The 14,352-nt window shown below is 40.4% G+C and overlaps 1 protein-coding gene across 1 annotated transcript in view; it reads right to left on the minus strand.

Annotated features, from left to right (window-relative positions):
- The window catches only part of LOC118432160 (guanine nucleotide exchange factor subunit RIC1-like), a 42,941-nt gene that overhangs the window by 16,401 nt on the left and 12,188 nt on the right, over positions 1–14,352 (minus strand). The window contains exons 6-20 of the mRNA XM_035843690.1: positions 13,601–13,734; positions 13,128–13,219; positions 12,243–12,331; positions 11,618–11,762; positions 10,859–10,907; positions 9,966–10,106; positions 9,170–9,373; positions 8,222–8,260; positions 7,611–7,721; positions 6,921–7,010; positions 6,196–6,361; positions 3,507–3,614; positions 2,743–2,882; positions 1,146–1,274; positions 34–130 (exon numbers count right to left, since the gene is read on the minus strand). Coding sequence (XP_035699583.1) covers positions 34–130; positions 1,146–1,274; positions 2,743–2,882; positions 3,507–3,614; positions 6,196–6,361; positions 6,921–7,010; positions 7,611–7,721; positions 8,222–8,260; positions 9,170–9,373; positions 9,966–10,106; positions 10,859–10,907; positions 11,618–11,762; positions 12,243–12,331; positions 13,128–13,219; positions 13,601–13,734 — 1,734 coding nt within the window. The remainder of the gene's footprint in view (positions 1–33; positions 131–1,145; positions 1,275–2,742; positions 2,883–3,506; positions 3,615–6,195; positions 6,362–6,920; positions 7,011–7,610; positions 7,722–8,221; positions 8,261–9,169; positions 9,374–9,965; positions 10,107–10,858; positions 10,908–11,617; positions 11,763–12,242; positions 12,332–13,127; positions 13,220–13,600; positions 13,735–14,352) is intronic.

Genomic DNA, 14,352 nt, shown 5'->3' on the forward strand with positions numbered 1-14,352 from the left:
CGTCAAACCAACATGAACTGACTCCTAACTTACCTAGTGGGTATATGCTGAGCTGGAACGGCAGCATGATTCTCTTGGACAGGAAACTGTGTCTCTTCTCATCATTCCTTGGAAACAGCGGCAGCCACACCTAGCAACAACAAAAAAATGCATTAAACCCCTGTCACAGCCAGCTATGGCCTCTAAACCCCTCCAGACATGGTTGGGAGTTAGGCATAGGCAATTTTACAGTGAACATGGCTTTAAAAAAATGACTCTCATTTTCTTGTCGTAAACCATCAAAAGCTTTCAATAGATTGTGACATTTATGCTGGAAAAAGATGAAAACATTGCTGTTTTTTTGTTCATAATTGAGCTTTTGTGTTAACTGTATATAATTTTGCATGTGTATATTTTTTCAAATTGCACATAAAAATCATGCTAACATAATCTACATGCATATGCAACTTACATGTATTTATGGTATTGAAATATCATGGGATACAGACTGGACATATAAGTCAAGACCTGAACCTGAGTGGACCAGAACCAGAGTTTTGATATACTAAGCACTATACTGTATGCAAGTGGTAGTTGTATCATCCACAAAACATTACTTCAGATACTTAAGTTAAAAGAATGACATTTTGATGCAACATGTATGTTCAATAACAGAAGAGGGCTGTACAATATCATATATATCAAACCCGACAACACAATGTATGTCGACTGATTATCATAAAAACATGTATCATTCCTTTTAGAAATAATAAAAAAATTAGAATGTAAGTTCATCATTATGTTACAATTCTAAGAACCATAAATCCATACATAAAATAAAGAGCTTACCAACAAGCTTTTGATCAGTCCTCTGATCCTTCTCAAGTTGAAATGACCCAAAGCCTACAGGATTATTTTCTCAGGGTAGTGGCCATTTACATCAGAGCCCACCAACCTTCCCTCAATCGAGGCGGGGGCCGATACCGACTGCCAAGCACATTTGACCCCTTGCTGATAGGCTCTGGGTCATTTCAACTTGAGAGGGATCAGAGGACTGATCGAAAACTTGTTGGTAAGCACTTTATTTTGAGTACAGATATAAGGTTCTTATAATTGTAGCGGCAGTTGCAGGCTGAGTGATAAAATAAATGGTGTGAAATCCGTACCTTCATGCCAGACGCTCCACAGCCCAGCCACAGCGCTTCACTCAGGTGCACCTTGTCCGGGCTGGAGCGGCTGGACGACCACATGTTCTCTACACATGATGCCAGCACAACAGGTGCACAGAATGGCAGCTGTAGACAGGTGGGGAAGATTGGAATATTTTAGTATAGAATACAACACAGTTGGGGTGGGTACTGGTACAGGGAATTTAGGTACGGGTATACAGTCCAGGTCTAGAGGATCAGGTCCAGGTGCAGATACAGACTTGATTGTTTGTGAAAACGTGGAATGGCAATACTCAAAACAATGGTCCATTTTTCTACATAGGATTCTGTTTGGGGGAGTATCTAACAACACTGGAATATTCATGTGAACAACAATATAAGCACCAGTGACAGGGTTGTTAGTGCTTAGATGGTGTTCAGCACCAAGGACAGGGTTGTTAGTGCTTAGATGGTGTTCAGCACTAAGGACAGGGCTGTTAGTGCTAAGATGGTGTTCAGCAACAAGGACAGAGTTGTTAGTGCCTAGATGGTGTTCAGCACCAAGGACAGGGTTGTTAGTGCTAAGATGGTGTTCAGCACCAAGGACAGGGTTGTTAGTGCTTAGATGGTGTTCAGCACCAAGGACAGGGTTGTTAGTGCTTAGATGGTGTTCAGCAACAAGGACAGAGTTGTTAGTGCATAGATTGTGTTCAGCACCAAGGACAGGGTTGTTAGTGCCTAGATGGTGTTCAGCACCAAGGACAGGTTTGTTAGTGCTAAGATGGTGTTCAGCACCAGTGACAGGGTTGTTAGTGCTTAGACGGTGTTCAGCACCAAGGACAGGTTTGTTAGTGCTAAGATGGTGTTCAGCACCAAGGACAGGGTTGTTAGTGCTAAGATGGTGTTCAGCACCAAGGACAGGATTGTTAGTGCTAAGATGGTGTTCAGCACCAAGAACAGGATTGTTAGTGCTAAGATGGTGTTCAGCACCAAGAACAGGGTTGTTAGTGCTAAGATGGTGTTCAGCACCAAGGACAGGATTGTTAGTGCTAAGATGGTGTTCAGCACCAAGAACAGGGTTGTTAGTGCTAAGATGGTGTTCAGCACCAAGAACAGGTTTGTTAGTGCTAAGATGGTGTTCAGCACCAGTGACAGGGTTGTTAGTGCTTAGACGGTGTTCAGCACCAAGGACAGGGTTGTTAGTGCCTAGATGGTGTTCAGCACCAAGGACAAGGTTGTTAGTGCTTAGATGGTGTTCAGCACCAAGAACAGGGTTGTTAGCGCCTACATGGTGTTCAGCACCAAGGACAGGGTTGTTAGTGCCTAGATGGTGTTCAGCACCAAGGACAGGGTTGTTAGTGCTTAGACGGTGTTCAGCACCAAGGACAGGGTTGTTAGTGCTTAGATGGTTTTCAGCACCAAGGACAGGGTTGTTAGTGCTTAGATGGTGATCAGCACAAAGGACAGGTTTGTTAGTGCTTAGATGGTGATCAGCACCAAGGACAGGGTTGTTAGTGCTTAGATAGTGTTCAGCACCAAGGACAGGGTTGTTAGTGCTAAGATGGTGCTTTGCACCAAGGATAGGGTTGTCCAACAACATCACAAATTGACTCACTATTTTCTCTTTTTTCCTGACGTCTCCGTTTTCCTTTCCCGAGGTCATCGACCTGTCCCTCTGTAGCATCAGCAGTCGCCCCGCCACGTTCACGATCAGGCTTTCCGCCTCCCGTCTGGACGATGTTTGTTTAGAGGATGCTGAAACAAACAAGAATGTTAACATTAGCACAAACATAAGTTGACATCTTGCAATTCAGATTTCTCTGACTTTCTCCATGCTATTGTATGAAGATGAAATATTGTATGATGATTATAAAATCTATAGGTTAAACAGTTCTTTCCATAAAATTCCAAACTTCCAAATTCCTAAATTTGAAACAGATAATATTATTCTTTCTGCATTGATAAGGTTTAGCACTGTAAATCAAAATGAACTGTTGGACTTTAAAAAAAAAATTATTAAGTTTTCCTGTTGCCAATCCCAAAAAAGATGCTTTGAAAAAATTATTAGTCTTCTGTGAAACAAATCACACGAACTCCGAGGAAATGACTTGACATACACAATTCTCAGTGCAAATTCTATAAATAGTAAAATTCAGATTGACCAGGGATGCTACTATGTCACATATGTCTGGTCGTCAACTTTGACCTCTCTGACAGTAACTACCAACCTCCAGAAGTCTTAAGATCCCTCCACTTTAACTTAAAGATCCCAAAACTCCTTACCATCCCATGCTCCACTCCCTTGGTTCCCAAATGAAACCTTTTCTAAACAAATCCCTCACCTTCATTTGCATATGAGTGATCAAATTGACCTCTGACCTGTTTCAGTCCGGAGAGAAGTCAGGGTGACTGAGATGACGGTCACAGCATGGGGGATGTAGCTGGCCAATGAGATCTCCTGTAGCAATGTGAGGCTGGCACTCGGATCTGAAACACAACCACAGCAGATTTTACAGTCTCTGTAAGATGTCGTCTGATTGGTCAGATTCCTTCAAGGTACAGCTGGGTTCTAGAGTTTTGACATTTGGTTTAATTCAAATATGTTACAAAATACTAATAAGTTTAGTCTCAAATTATTGTATCCTTAGGTAACAGAAAGATACAGTACAGGTCATGGAATATGCATCAAATTTGGGAAAACTGCCCATTATCTTTTCACAGGACATTGTGTAATCTTTCGCAGGACTCTCTGCAATCTATTGCAGGATATTACGTCTTCTTCGGAAGGATGGTCCAGGTAATAACGTACGCAGAATAGCACTTACTCAAGGAAACATGATTTTGGAAATGCTGCAGATAGCATACACTGCATTTCATGAGTGACACTAAGGATATCTTGTTGGAGAGCAGGTTCTATTTCCTTAGACTATGAATTAAGGAGATAAAGACAATATTTTTCTTGCTCCTGTACTCAAGTAACAGAAGGTAATTGACTCATCTGCTGAATTTATTTACTAAAAATGCAGAAGCTCTTATGGTGTTTTGACGTTCGCAGTTTTCGCAGTGACCACTTCACCGCAAAAACTTAAAACCACAGCGAAATTTTTTCCATGGCAGTAAGAGACTACTGTGCATGGTGTTACAGCAAACTTAAACCACTGTAAAAAGTCCTTTTACTGGCTACCATGACATTAAATCTCCGAAAACTTAAATTCATTTACAGTATCCTGCCTGAAATAAAAACACACACACAGACAGACAGACTTGAGAAGGGAGGAGGAATGTCTGCCATGCTGAAAGTGGAGAAAAGGGTTGTTGACATGCAGTCACCCTGTGCGATGTTTCACAGAAAATACATGCAAATATCAATATATCACATTCAATCCACTAACCAAGCCTACGGTAGAGAGAAATGCAATTATAACTAGATCTCGCATGGGTATGGTACCATTAGAGTTGTAAATAAAATAAATTTGAATAATTGGACCAAAATTTCAAAATTTGCATACCCAGGACAACTCAAATGATACCATCGCCTCAAATCAGCACAGTCATGTAAATGAGTTCAGGTGCAAATATGTGAACACCTCTTACCCATGACACCGAACCCAATGCTAAGGCCTGAAAGAAAGGAGTGTGAAAGGTCATGTGACGTCATGTGATTGTGTGATGTCACCAGTGGACAGTCATTGCAGGCACAGAAGAGCTATAAAGTAGTCTAAGCTGAACACCCCTCATGCAAAGTGGTACCTTCTAAAGTTATAAGAACAAAATCCTATTCCTGACAGTTTATCGATTTAGCTTGAACTTTGGAAAACATTTCTACGTATGACTTATTTAGCTATTCCTTCAGCAGAATCTTATGAAGTCCCAGCTTTTTTTTACCTCCGTTTTTATAACAGACTTGCAAACAAAAACACAGGTATTTTGTTTATCTTACAACTACCAGCTGTACCTTTCTAATAGTATACATCTTTATTCATACAAGATATCAGGAACTACTAAATGCTGTGGACAGCCAATGCTACTCAAATTCAATCCTGCTGACAATAACATCTAGGCCATAGATATACAATCAAGTCTACAAGTATCTTCACCTTTCACCTATGAACCTTTGACCTAGTGCTATCTATCACCATTAGCATGAGAGCCTCTAGTTCTAATTCAAATTTGGCCTCCACCTGAACTTTAACCTTTCACATGCAACTGATATTTTGGTCTCCTCTTAGACAAGAACTTCTGACACATGCCCATTACATCTACTTGGAACTTGTTGACCTTTGAACTCCCTTTCACCTTTAACCTATGATCTTTAACATGCATTTGCTCCTTTTTGCAGTCACCGTTGTCCTTAAACCAAACTTTGAGGATTCAAGACATGCAAAACTACTACCACTACCTCCTGAGCTTCTACTACACCTTTGACCTTCCCACTTTCACCTCTAACCTTTGCCCTGTTAAAAGCAGTCACCTAGAGGCTTTGCAAGCCAGTATTAGTGTAGTATTACCAGACAGACTGGAACGCTGGGACCTACCGCTGCTCTCCACCACACTGGGGCCGCCACAAGTGGGGGCTACATGTTAGGGAATACAGTATTTAGTCTTTAAAGTCTAACATAATACATGTACAGGTTTTTCATGAGACACCTTTTCTGAGTATGTTGGAGAACAGAACACATCAGCTGTCAAACATGTCAACATGCATCAATGAAAAGCCGGTATAGTATTACAGACTGAGCTAGTTCTTTAAAACTGTAAGGATCTGAAGAAAAAAATTAATGAATGTTTTAAAAGATACGCGTTGTCAAATAGTTATAGTATGCACTACACTAAACCTACACAATAACCTTGTACCCACTTTTTACTTACACAGAGGAATTCTGGGAGATAAAGCCTGAAATAAATGTTCAATTCTGATTGACTTAAACTGGGAAAAGTTTCTTGAGAAAATACCCTGAAAAAAATCTGGAAAGCAAAGTAAAAGTATAAGACATTGTATGCAAGACTTCATAATATCAAAACACAGCATTCTTGTAGAAGGAGTAATGACTAGTAAAGACATCCTTACTTGGATTGGCGTCTCTGCGTTCGATTGAGTAGAGAGCGATATGGCAGTCGGCACAGAACACCACCAGCATGTCTCGGAACAAGTTCAGTAGGAGGATCTGAGACGGGACCTTACAGCTGTACGCAAAGGCGTTGTCAAGGTTGCTCGCTCTTGGGTACATCCTCAACTGTGGGTGGGGGGTGAGAGATATTTGATTTGATTTATTGAGCTGTATGAAAAAAAACAAAAAACAGGAGGCCCAACTAACCAAATGCTATTGTAAAGGGCTAGCATTGGTAAATGGACAATGTACAATAAACACGAATTTACAGATTTATGGAGGTTTTTTTTACATTATATTAGGTTATACAAATGATGCAAATCAGGGAATTTCTTTACAGAAAATATAATATATATCTTTCCTTACCAGCATAATAAGACTTAGTGAACTGTATGTGATAATACTCAATAGCTTATTGTCAGGCACCAAGGCCCATAAGGACAAACAATTAGATGATAAAAGCAGTATTACACAGCTGTCTATATTCTGGACCCAGTTAAGGTCACTAAAGAACTATTCATCCACTAGTCGTGGCAGAGAAGACAGACGCTACCATATTCACATTTTTCTTTGTACTTAGGAAATTCCCCTTGCTCTTTTCAACAAGTACAATGAACAGTAGAGTATGGCTTAATGTCCCGTCCTAACAACTCCAAACATTTCAAGACTAGCAAGAGTATCTAACCTCGTCCCTGTTCTCGTTGAGATTGTAGCAGGCACAGATGATGAAGTCTCTCCACCAGGTCAGGCCGCCCGTCACCACCATGTCCTTCTCCTGAACACAAAACATGTCATCAGCGCAACAGTGCCACCTAGCAACCCTCGAAAAAACTGCAGCACCATTAAAACAGGAACTTGACTAATGTGCAAGTCATGTGTAATAACCAATAAATCGTCGGACCCTTGTTTGTGAAGTAAGCACAATCTCAAGAAGCTTATAAATAAAAACTTACTTTAAACTTTTGTGAAAGACATCAACTTCAAATAACCTATTTTTCCTTTACTGTAAATGCCAGTTAACATCACAATATGTTCGTAATATATAGGGGGGAAAATAACTGAGCATTGGGGCCCCACTTTCTTATAGCTTTACGGATTTGGTTGCTCAACCAACTTGCTTATATATAGGAACTAAATACCATGCCTTATGACAACGTATACACTAGTACTTCTGGTTAGCTCTGGTAGATTACTATAAGTAAATTTTTCCATTTGAAGAAATAGGAAGACTATGTTGAAGATGAATCTACAACGTTTTCTTTACCTAGATGTCAAATTTAAGAATCTACGTCCCTTGCGAGCAGGCTAGGGTTGGCAGGTTTCTCCTAGGGTCTGATAGGTATAAACACAAGATTAAGTTTCCTATAGTCCCTACCTGTGTTTCATTTCCGAAGAGTTTCCACTTGCGAGTGAACATGGCGTAGTGCGCCAGGCCACACCTCCCAGCCACCGCTATACAGAACCCGGTCCTGTCTATGGCTGCGTACTGGAAGAAACATAATGTATACAGGGTTAGACAAGTCTACTGACAGGGTTGGACAAGTCCACTAGCCCAATTGTCCAGGGCAAGTGAAGGTGCAGATTGGGCAAGTGCATGTCCTACTCTACTTGTCTGGTCAGGTAATTAAGATTTTTCCATCGAGGGAGATGTTGATATACTTTTTACTTTTTACAGTCAAGACATCAAGCAATGGTCTACATAGAAATATAGAGGCAACAACAAGAATTCCATTGCTGGAAGTGAAAATGCATATAAAAGTGACATTTGCACTTTTAGCAAGTGAAAAATTGATTCAGGCAAGTAAATTCTTTATGTGTTTGCCCGATAGGACAAGTGAATTTTAGAAAACTTGTCCAACCCTGATTGGTCCAACTGCCCGGGGAAAGTGAAAGTGCTGATCGCCCTCATAAAGCTCTGTCATATAGTAGACAAATAATTTTATACAATGTACTGGCAACACAGCAAGAATTCAATGAAACACTTACCCTTATGGGCCAATTGCTTCCTAAATATGTAATGGGGATCTGAAATAAAAGAAGAAAAAAAATGAACTATGCATTAATACAATTAACAAACTGAGATATTTTTAAGAAGTTGTAACATTTAATATCATCAGGGTATATCAAGTACCATTGCTTAAAATTTCTTAAAATCCTGGTTTCAAATTCTTCAAATACAATTGAAAAAAAAAATTGTTTCAGGCTATAGTATAACACTTACAGTCTTAGAATATATATTTCCCCCCTGAATTAAGTCCTGCAAGAATTTAAACATTAATATACATCATAGCCCAGAAGGTCCATAAGAGCTGCTAATTAACTATAAGCAGCTCTCATAGTTGACCTCTCAGAAATTCCATGAGTTGACAACTCGGGGAGACTTCGATTCAAGTCCGGGGAAGGGCATCTTGGTTGGGGTTTCACCCGTCGTTTAGAAGGGACCTAAAAAGGATGTCCCGTGTTTCTGCAGGTGCCTCAAGTCAAGAACAATAAAGTTGAAGGGCTAGCAACCCCTCCGTGTAAAAATATACCCTGCTACAGAAACAGCAAGGAAACTTGTTGACCTAGTTTTACAAGGATTACAAGAAAGTGTCAGAAAAGAAATAAAAAAAGCTGATTGTCAAACTTGTAATGCCCTGTTCGCAAGATGAAAGCATTGTATATTATAACTTGAATGTAAATGTTTAAAGAGGAAAAAAGGATAATCTGACGATGGGAAATGAACCACCAGTGTCATAGACAGTTGTACTGCAGACTGAGCTACTTTTACCTTCACTACATCTTGGTGATTTTCTAAGGTGGTATATACTGTTTTAGCTTTCAACATCATCAGCTACAATGAGCTTTAATGATGAAGGTAAACGACAACGGTGACAGAAGAAAGAAAAAAAAGGACGTTTACCTTCCAAAACATAACAACAAAAGGTGACTGACCTGTACAACCAGCCATTGTTTGTTTCCCACCAGTATGTTACTCTGTCTCACTGGTTTCTGCGGGGATGAATCGCCGGATCTCGTGATGGACTCCCGTAACGGTCGGTTCATGTTGGCGTCCTTCCACTGTTGTTTCATGACCAGGTCTCCCGTGTTAATGAACAACTTGTCCTCCCCTTGCAGGAATAGGTGTTCATGATTCGTCTAGAGTAAAGGAGAAAAAAAAGGGCAATAAAAAGATGTGCACTATACACAGGCGACCTCTTGCAGAACATATGGAAACTGCACTGCAGAAATACAGAAACAAGTCATACATAGTATACAATAAACAACTTGTCATCGCCTTGCAGGAATAGGTGTTCCTGATCCGTCTATTGTAAGGGGAAAAAATCAAGAATCAAAGATGTGCATTATACATCAGCGCCCTCGTGCAGAACATATGGAAACTGCACTACAGAAACACAGAAGCCAAATATTATGAATAACATGTCCTAGTCTTGCAGGTGTAGTTGCTTGTGATTTGTCAAAAGAGAAAACATGGCAATCGAAGACATGCATGCATTGGTGCCCTCTAGCAGACCATGTGTAAACTGCACTGGAGAAACAAAGGCAAAGACAAGCCCAAATTATGACCGACTTGTCCTGGCATTACAGAAACAGGTACATGCTCATCAATGTCTTGTCTATACAGCAGGGAAAAGACTGGAACATTAAGTAAGCGCCCTCTTGCAGATCATATACAAATTACACTTCAGAAACACAAAGGCAGACAGGTCAAACACTTTTTTCGTCTTACCGCACAAGGGTTGACTGTGAGCGTCGACTTGACAAACTGGAGTTGTAGCAGCTCCGAGGTGGCCGTGGGCAGCTCCATAACCTCTGTACGGTCTAACGTTTCACACGCCATCCACAGCTGGTACCCTTCCATGCTCCAGCACTGAAACATTGGTGAGATACCTTAGTTTCATGATAAGGACACAGTAGCACACTGGTTAGAGACCAGGGTTGGACACTAGCCTGATTGTACAGGGCATGTGAAAGTGCTGATCGGGCAAGCACATGTCCTACTCCACTTGCCCGATCAGGCAAGTAACATTTTTCCATGAGTGAGATTTTGATATACATGTGTTTGTTACTTTTCACATTCATGGCATCAGGCATTGGTCAACACAGAAAAATATAGAGAGAGCTAATAGAAATTCTACTACTGGAAGTAAAAATACATAGAGAAATGTTACTTAAATTTCGAAGCAAGCGAAAAGTTGGTTCGGGCAAGTATATTTTTCATGTACTTGCCTGATAGGACAAGTGAATTCTAGAAAACTTGTTAAACCAAGGAGACCTTTAAATGAATGGTTCGATCCCCGGACGAGTCATACCAAAGACATGAAAAATGGTACATGCTGCTTTCTCTGCTCAACATCAGCATTAGGGAAAGACTATGATAGTCCCACGCACACCACTGCAAGTAGACTAGTCCCCTGCTGTACGAATTGCACAAAGTTGTGTGGCCAAAGGGCTACAGAAATGGAGATGGGCACCGCCCTATGCGCCATCTGGTACAGGATGGACTTCAATATCATCTAAATACTCAGACTGCATCTGGGACTGCATCTGGGACACCTTGGCTGCAGTACTCTGAAGATTATTCATGACACAACAATGTAGTTGTGGTACTGTTTTACTTACCATTGACTTTATTCTGAAGAGGTGCAATCTGAGGGATTCTTGATACAAGCTGTAAGGAAGTCAAACACATACATGTACCACAGTGAGCCATTTTGTATCCACTCCTTTCTTTTCACTCTTTTCATTTAACTTTCCACCTTCAACATAGACAAACAGTTTACCATTGTTACACTAATGTTTAAGTGCTTATGTCACCTTAGTTTCTGATTACAAACAAAGATTCTGGTGCAACATACAGTCATCCTTTTGACGTTATTGAATATGGAATCTTCCAAATCATATATCAAGCTAATTCTTTATTCTTGCCAGCAAGAAATCGGGTTAATGTCTGCCCATGGTGTCATAGAAAACATGGTAGCCAATTCAGATCTTGGTATACCGCAACTCACGAAAAGTCTTTTGTTTTTTAGATGAAAAAAGAGCAAAATCAATTTTCTTGAAAGAATTCATCAACTCCCTGTGCCAGGCTCCGAAGCAGCTGCTGTGTTTACCAAGATGTCCAATTTGCCCTTGTTGACCAAGGGTCCAAAATGTCCAACTGACCCTTGTTTATGGCAGTAGGAAGCAAGAACTAAATTGACAAATTGTAAGATTCAATATTCAACAATTTCATCATCATTATAATCACGGGTCGCTTGCCCGGATCATTTTTCACTTATAAGTCTGTACCTCAACCAGAATCTATGCATTATTTTGAACATTGATTACAATAGGTATTATTATGTATGAGTTCAAATAAACAAAAGACCATCTACATACCCCTGATCTGCCCCTAAGGTACACATCAACAGAGCGCCGTACACGCTCCACACCGCCATCCCGCCACGGTCCCACGCCATCGCGAGTACGCAGCCGTCAGGCGACCATCTTAGTCTGGACACAGGACCGCACGCCATGCACGCATCTAAGGTTGAGAACATTGAAAAAGTAAGAATGGATCGAGTGAAATTATATGAAGCTTTTGTAGAGTACTTCAATGTGCAAGTATTGCAGGATTGGATATTTACTACTTATTTATTTATTTCTGTTTTCTTTATACAGGGTGGACACACTCAGTTAGTACAATGCTAAACTTTCTTCCACAACAAAAGTACACACAGACCAAATTTTCAATGACCAGTCACCTTCTTCAGGATCAACACTGATGACCAATCACTTCAGATTTACTCGCGAGAGTTACAGACACATGATCTTATTACTAACATGTGATCCGGCGGACTATCAACAGCAATTGGTTGAGAGAATTGGAATTATATGGAAAATATTTTCAGGCCCTATTGCAGGGCCATTGAGAGTAAGAGGCCTTTTCCAATGGCAATGACAAACCCCTCTGTTTTGAACATCCGACCAACACCGCACTTTGGGTACCAACATTAAGCCTTACCTGGGTAATCTTTGGTAGAGAGTTCGAGTCTGTGTGAGACCTGTAGAGCTCCTGTCATGTCATCCACAGTGTAGACTACACCCAGCCCACTGGAAAACAACAAAAATGAATCAGATGTAAAAAAAGGATTGTAGATGTACCAAATACTGAATATCTTAAACCATGCCCTCAACAGGGCTCAAAATACTTTTTTCTGCATACCTGCACTGGTGTAAGTAACATTGAAAATTACCTGCACCACTCTGGATTCAGTCTGGATCAAGCTAAAATTGTTCAGAAACCATTGCTATTTTTCTTTTATACTTTATTGGTGGTAACAGTCAATGTAGCTGCATGTATAACAATTGACAGACATCAACATCATAGAATGACTTAAGTACAAAACCCAATACATGGACCAGTGCAGGTTAGGTGCAGGTAGACACCAGAAATACCTGCACTGCTCCAATTTTACCTGCACAAACCTGCAGATGCAGATGATATTTGGAGCCCTGCCTCAAGTACCAACCAAGGATTGATGTGTTATAACACTTGTTCTTCCCTAGAACTATCGGGGACTGGAATCCTTTGCTGTCAAGTAATTCGTTTTCAATTAGATAGCTTCCAATGACAGTTGCCGTCAGATGTGCAAAGGTTAGGTGTGACAGGTTAAGTGTAATATAACCAGCTGTTGTCATGACACATGCCAATGCAAAGTCAATTTCAAAGTTAAAGAAGAGAAAGAATGAAAATAAAAAATCTATTGTTCTGCTGACCACCTAAATTTTTTATGATGATGAAAACTTTTTTGACAACTTTTATTTCTTTCGTGACATCAATATAACTTGGAATCATCATGGCTTAAACAGGACAATATATAGTCTAATAAAGTATGGTAAAACTTACTCTGTGCAGCCAAATGCTATGAGTCTGTATCTGTTGTTGACAGCTACACAGGTGACATTCTCCAGACCCTGGGCCCAAACACCCTGTAGGCTCTATAATGGGAAAACATTACATCACAGTTCAACTACTAGTACACAGCTCCCTCTGGCAAAACACAGACAAACTGCAGTGTGAAATAAACACAGGTGACGTTCTCTTGTGGACACTACAACGGGTAAATACATGACTGTACATCACAGTTCAACTACAAGTACACAGCTCCCTCCAGCAGAACATAGACAAACTACAGTGTGAAATAAACACAGACAAATATGCCAAAAACAATACTCTACTTGGGATTGTGAAAAAGCTTTTAAGCTTACTTTGGTCTATAAAGTGTTATCTCAAGGGGATAAATATAAGATATTTCACAAAGACAAATGATAAAACGTTACAATAAAAACATATAGCAATTATTGACAGGTGTCACTCACATTGTTTTCTACTTTACCGGCCAACGTGTTGACGAGCCCCGCCCTCCCGTCCGGTAGTACGACAGCGAAACCTCCCAGGAGCCCGCTGTACTCGATATGTGTAAACGTGATGCCTGGAGTGTCCAGGGTAGACGCTGGGGGGAGGAAAAGATAAAATAATAAAAGCTTATCCCAAACTACATTTTTTCCATTTATAAAGTACTTGGAACTTTTTATTAATCTCCAAGCATATCCTATGATGGCATAAGATAGTACCAAACCTGCCATGGAGTTTAGTCCGCCAAGAGCTGTCCATTTGCCATGTAGCCAGTAGCCAAACACACTTCTGAGCCGGCTTCACTCCTCTGCTAGCTTTTGATACTATCTCTTCTACCGTAGGATCTGCTTGGAGATTAACTTTTTAATGGCATAAGATAGTTACCAAACCTGCCAAGGAGTTTAGTCAGCCAAGAGGTTTTCATTTTGCCATGTAGCCGGTAGCCAAACACATTCCTAGGCCGGCTTCACTCCTCTGCCAGCTTTTGATACTATCTTATGCTACCGTAGGATCTGCTTGGAGATTAACTTTTTACACCTTTTTGAAATTCAAACTTGTTGGTGCTGCAAACTTTTTGCAAAGTCGAGGTGGGTACTTTATTTGAGGTAATTCTACAGATAAATAGCAAAAGGAATTCATATAGACCAAGCTGGTGCTACAGTTCTAGGTATGATGCAAAACTTTTCATGTGTAAAACATTTCTCATTCCTGTTTT

This window comes from Branchiostoma floridae, chromosome 15, assembly GCF_000003815.2.
Source record: "Branchiostoma floridae strain S238N-H82 chromosome 15, Bfl_VNyyK, whole genome shotgun sequence".
Taxonomy (NCBI): Eukaryota; Metazoa; Chordata; class Leptocardii; order Amphioxiformes; family Branchiostomatidae; genus Branchiostoma; species Branchiostoma floridae.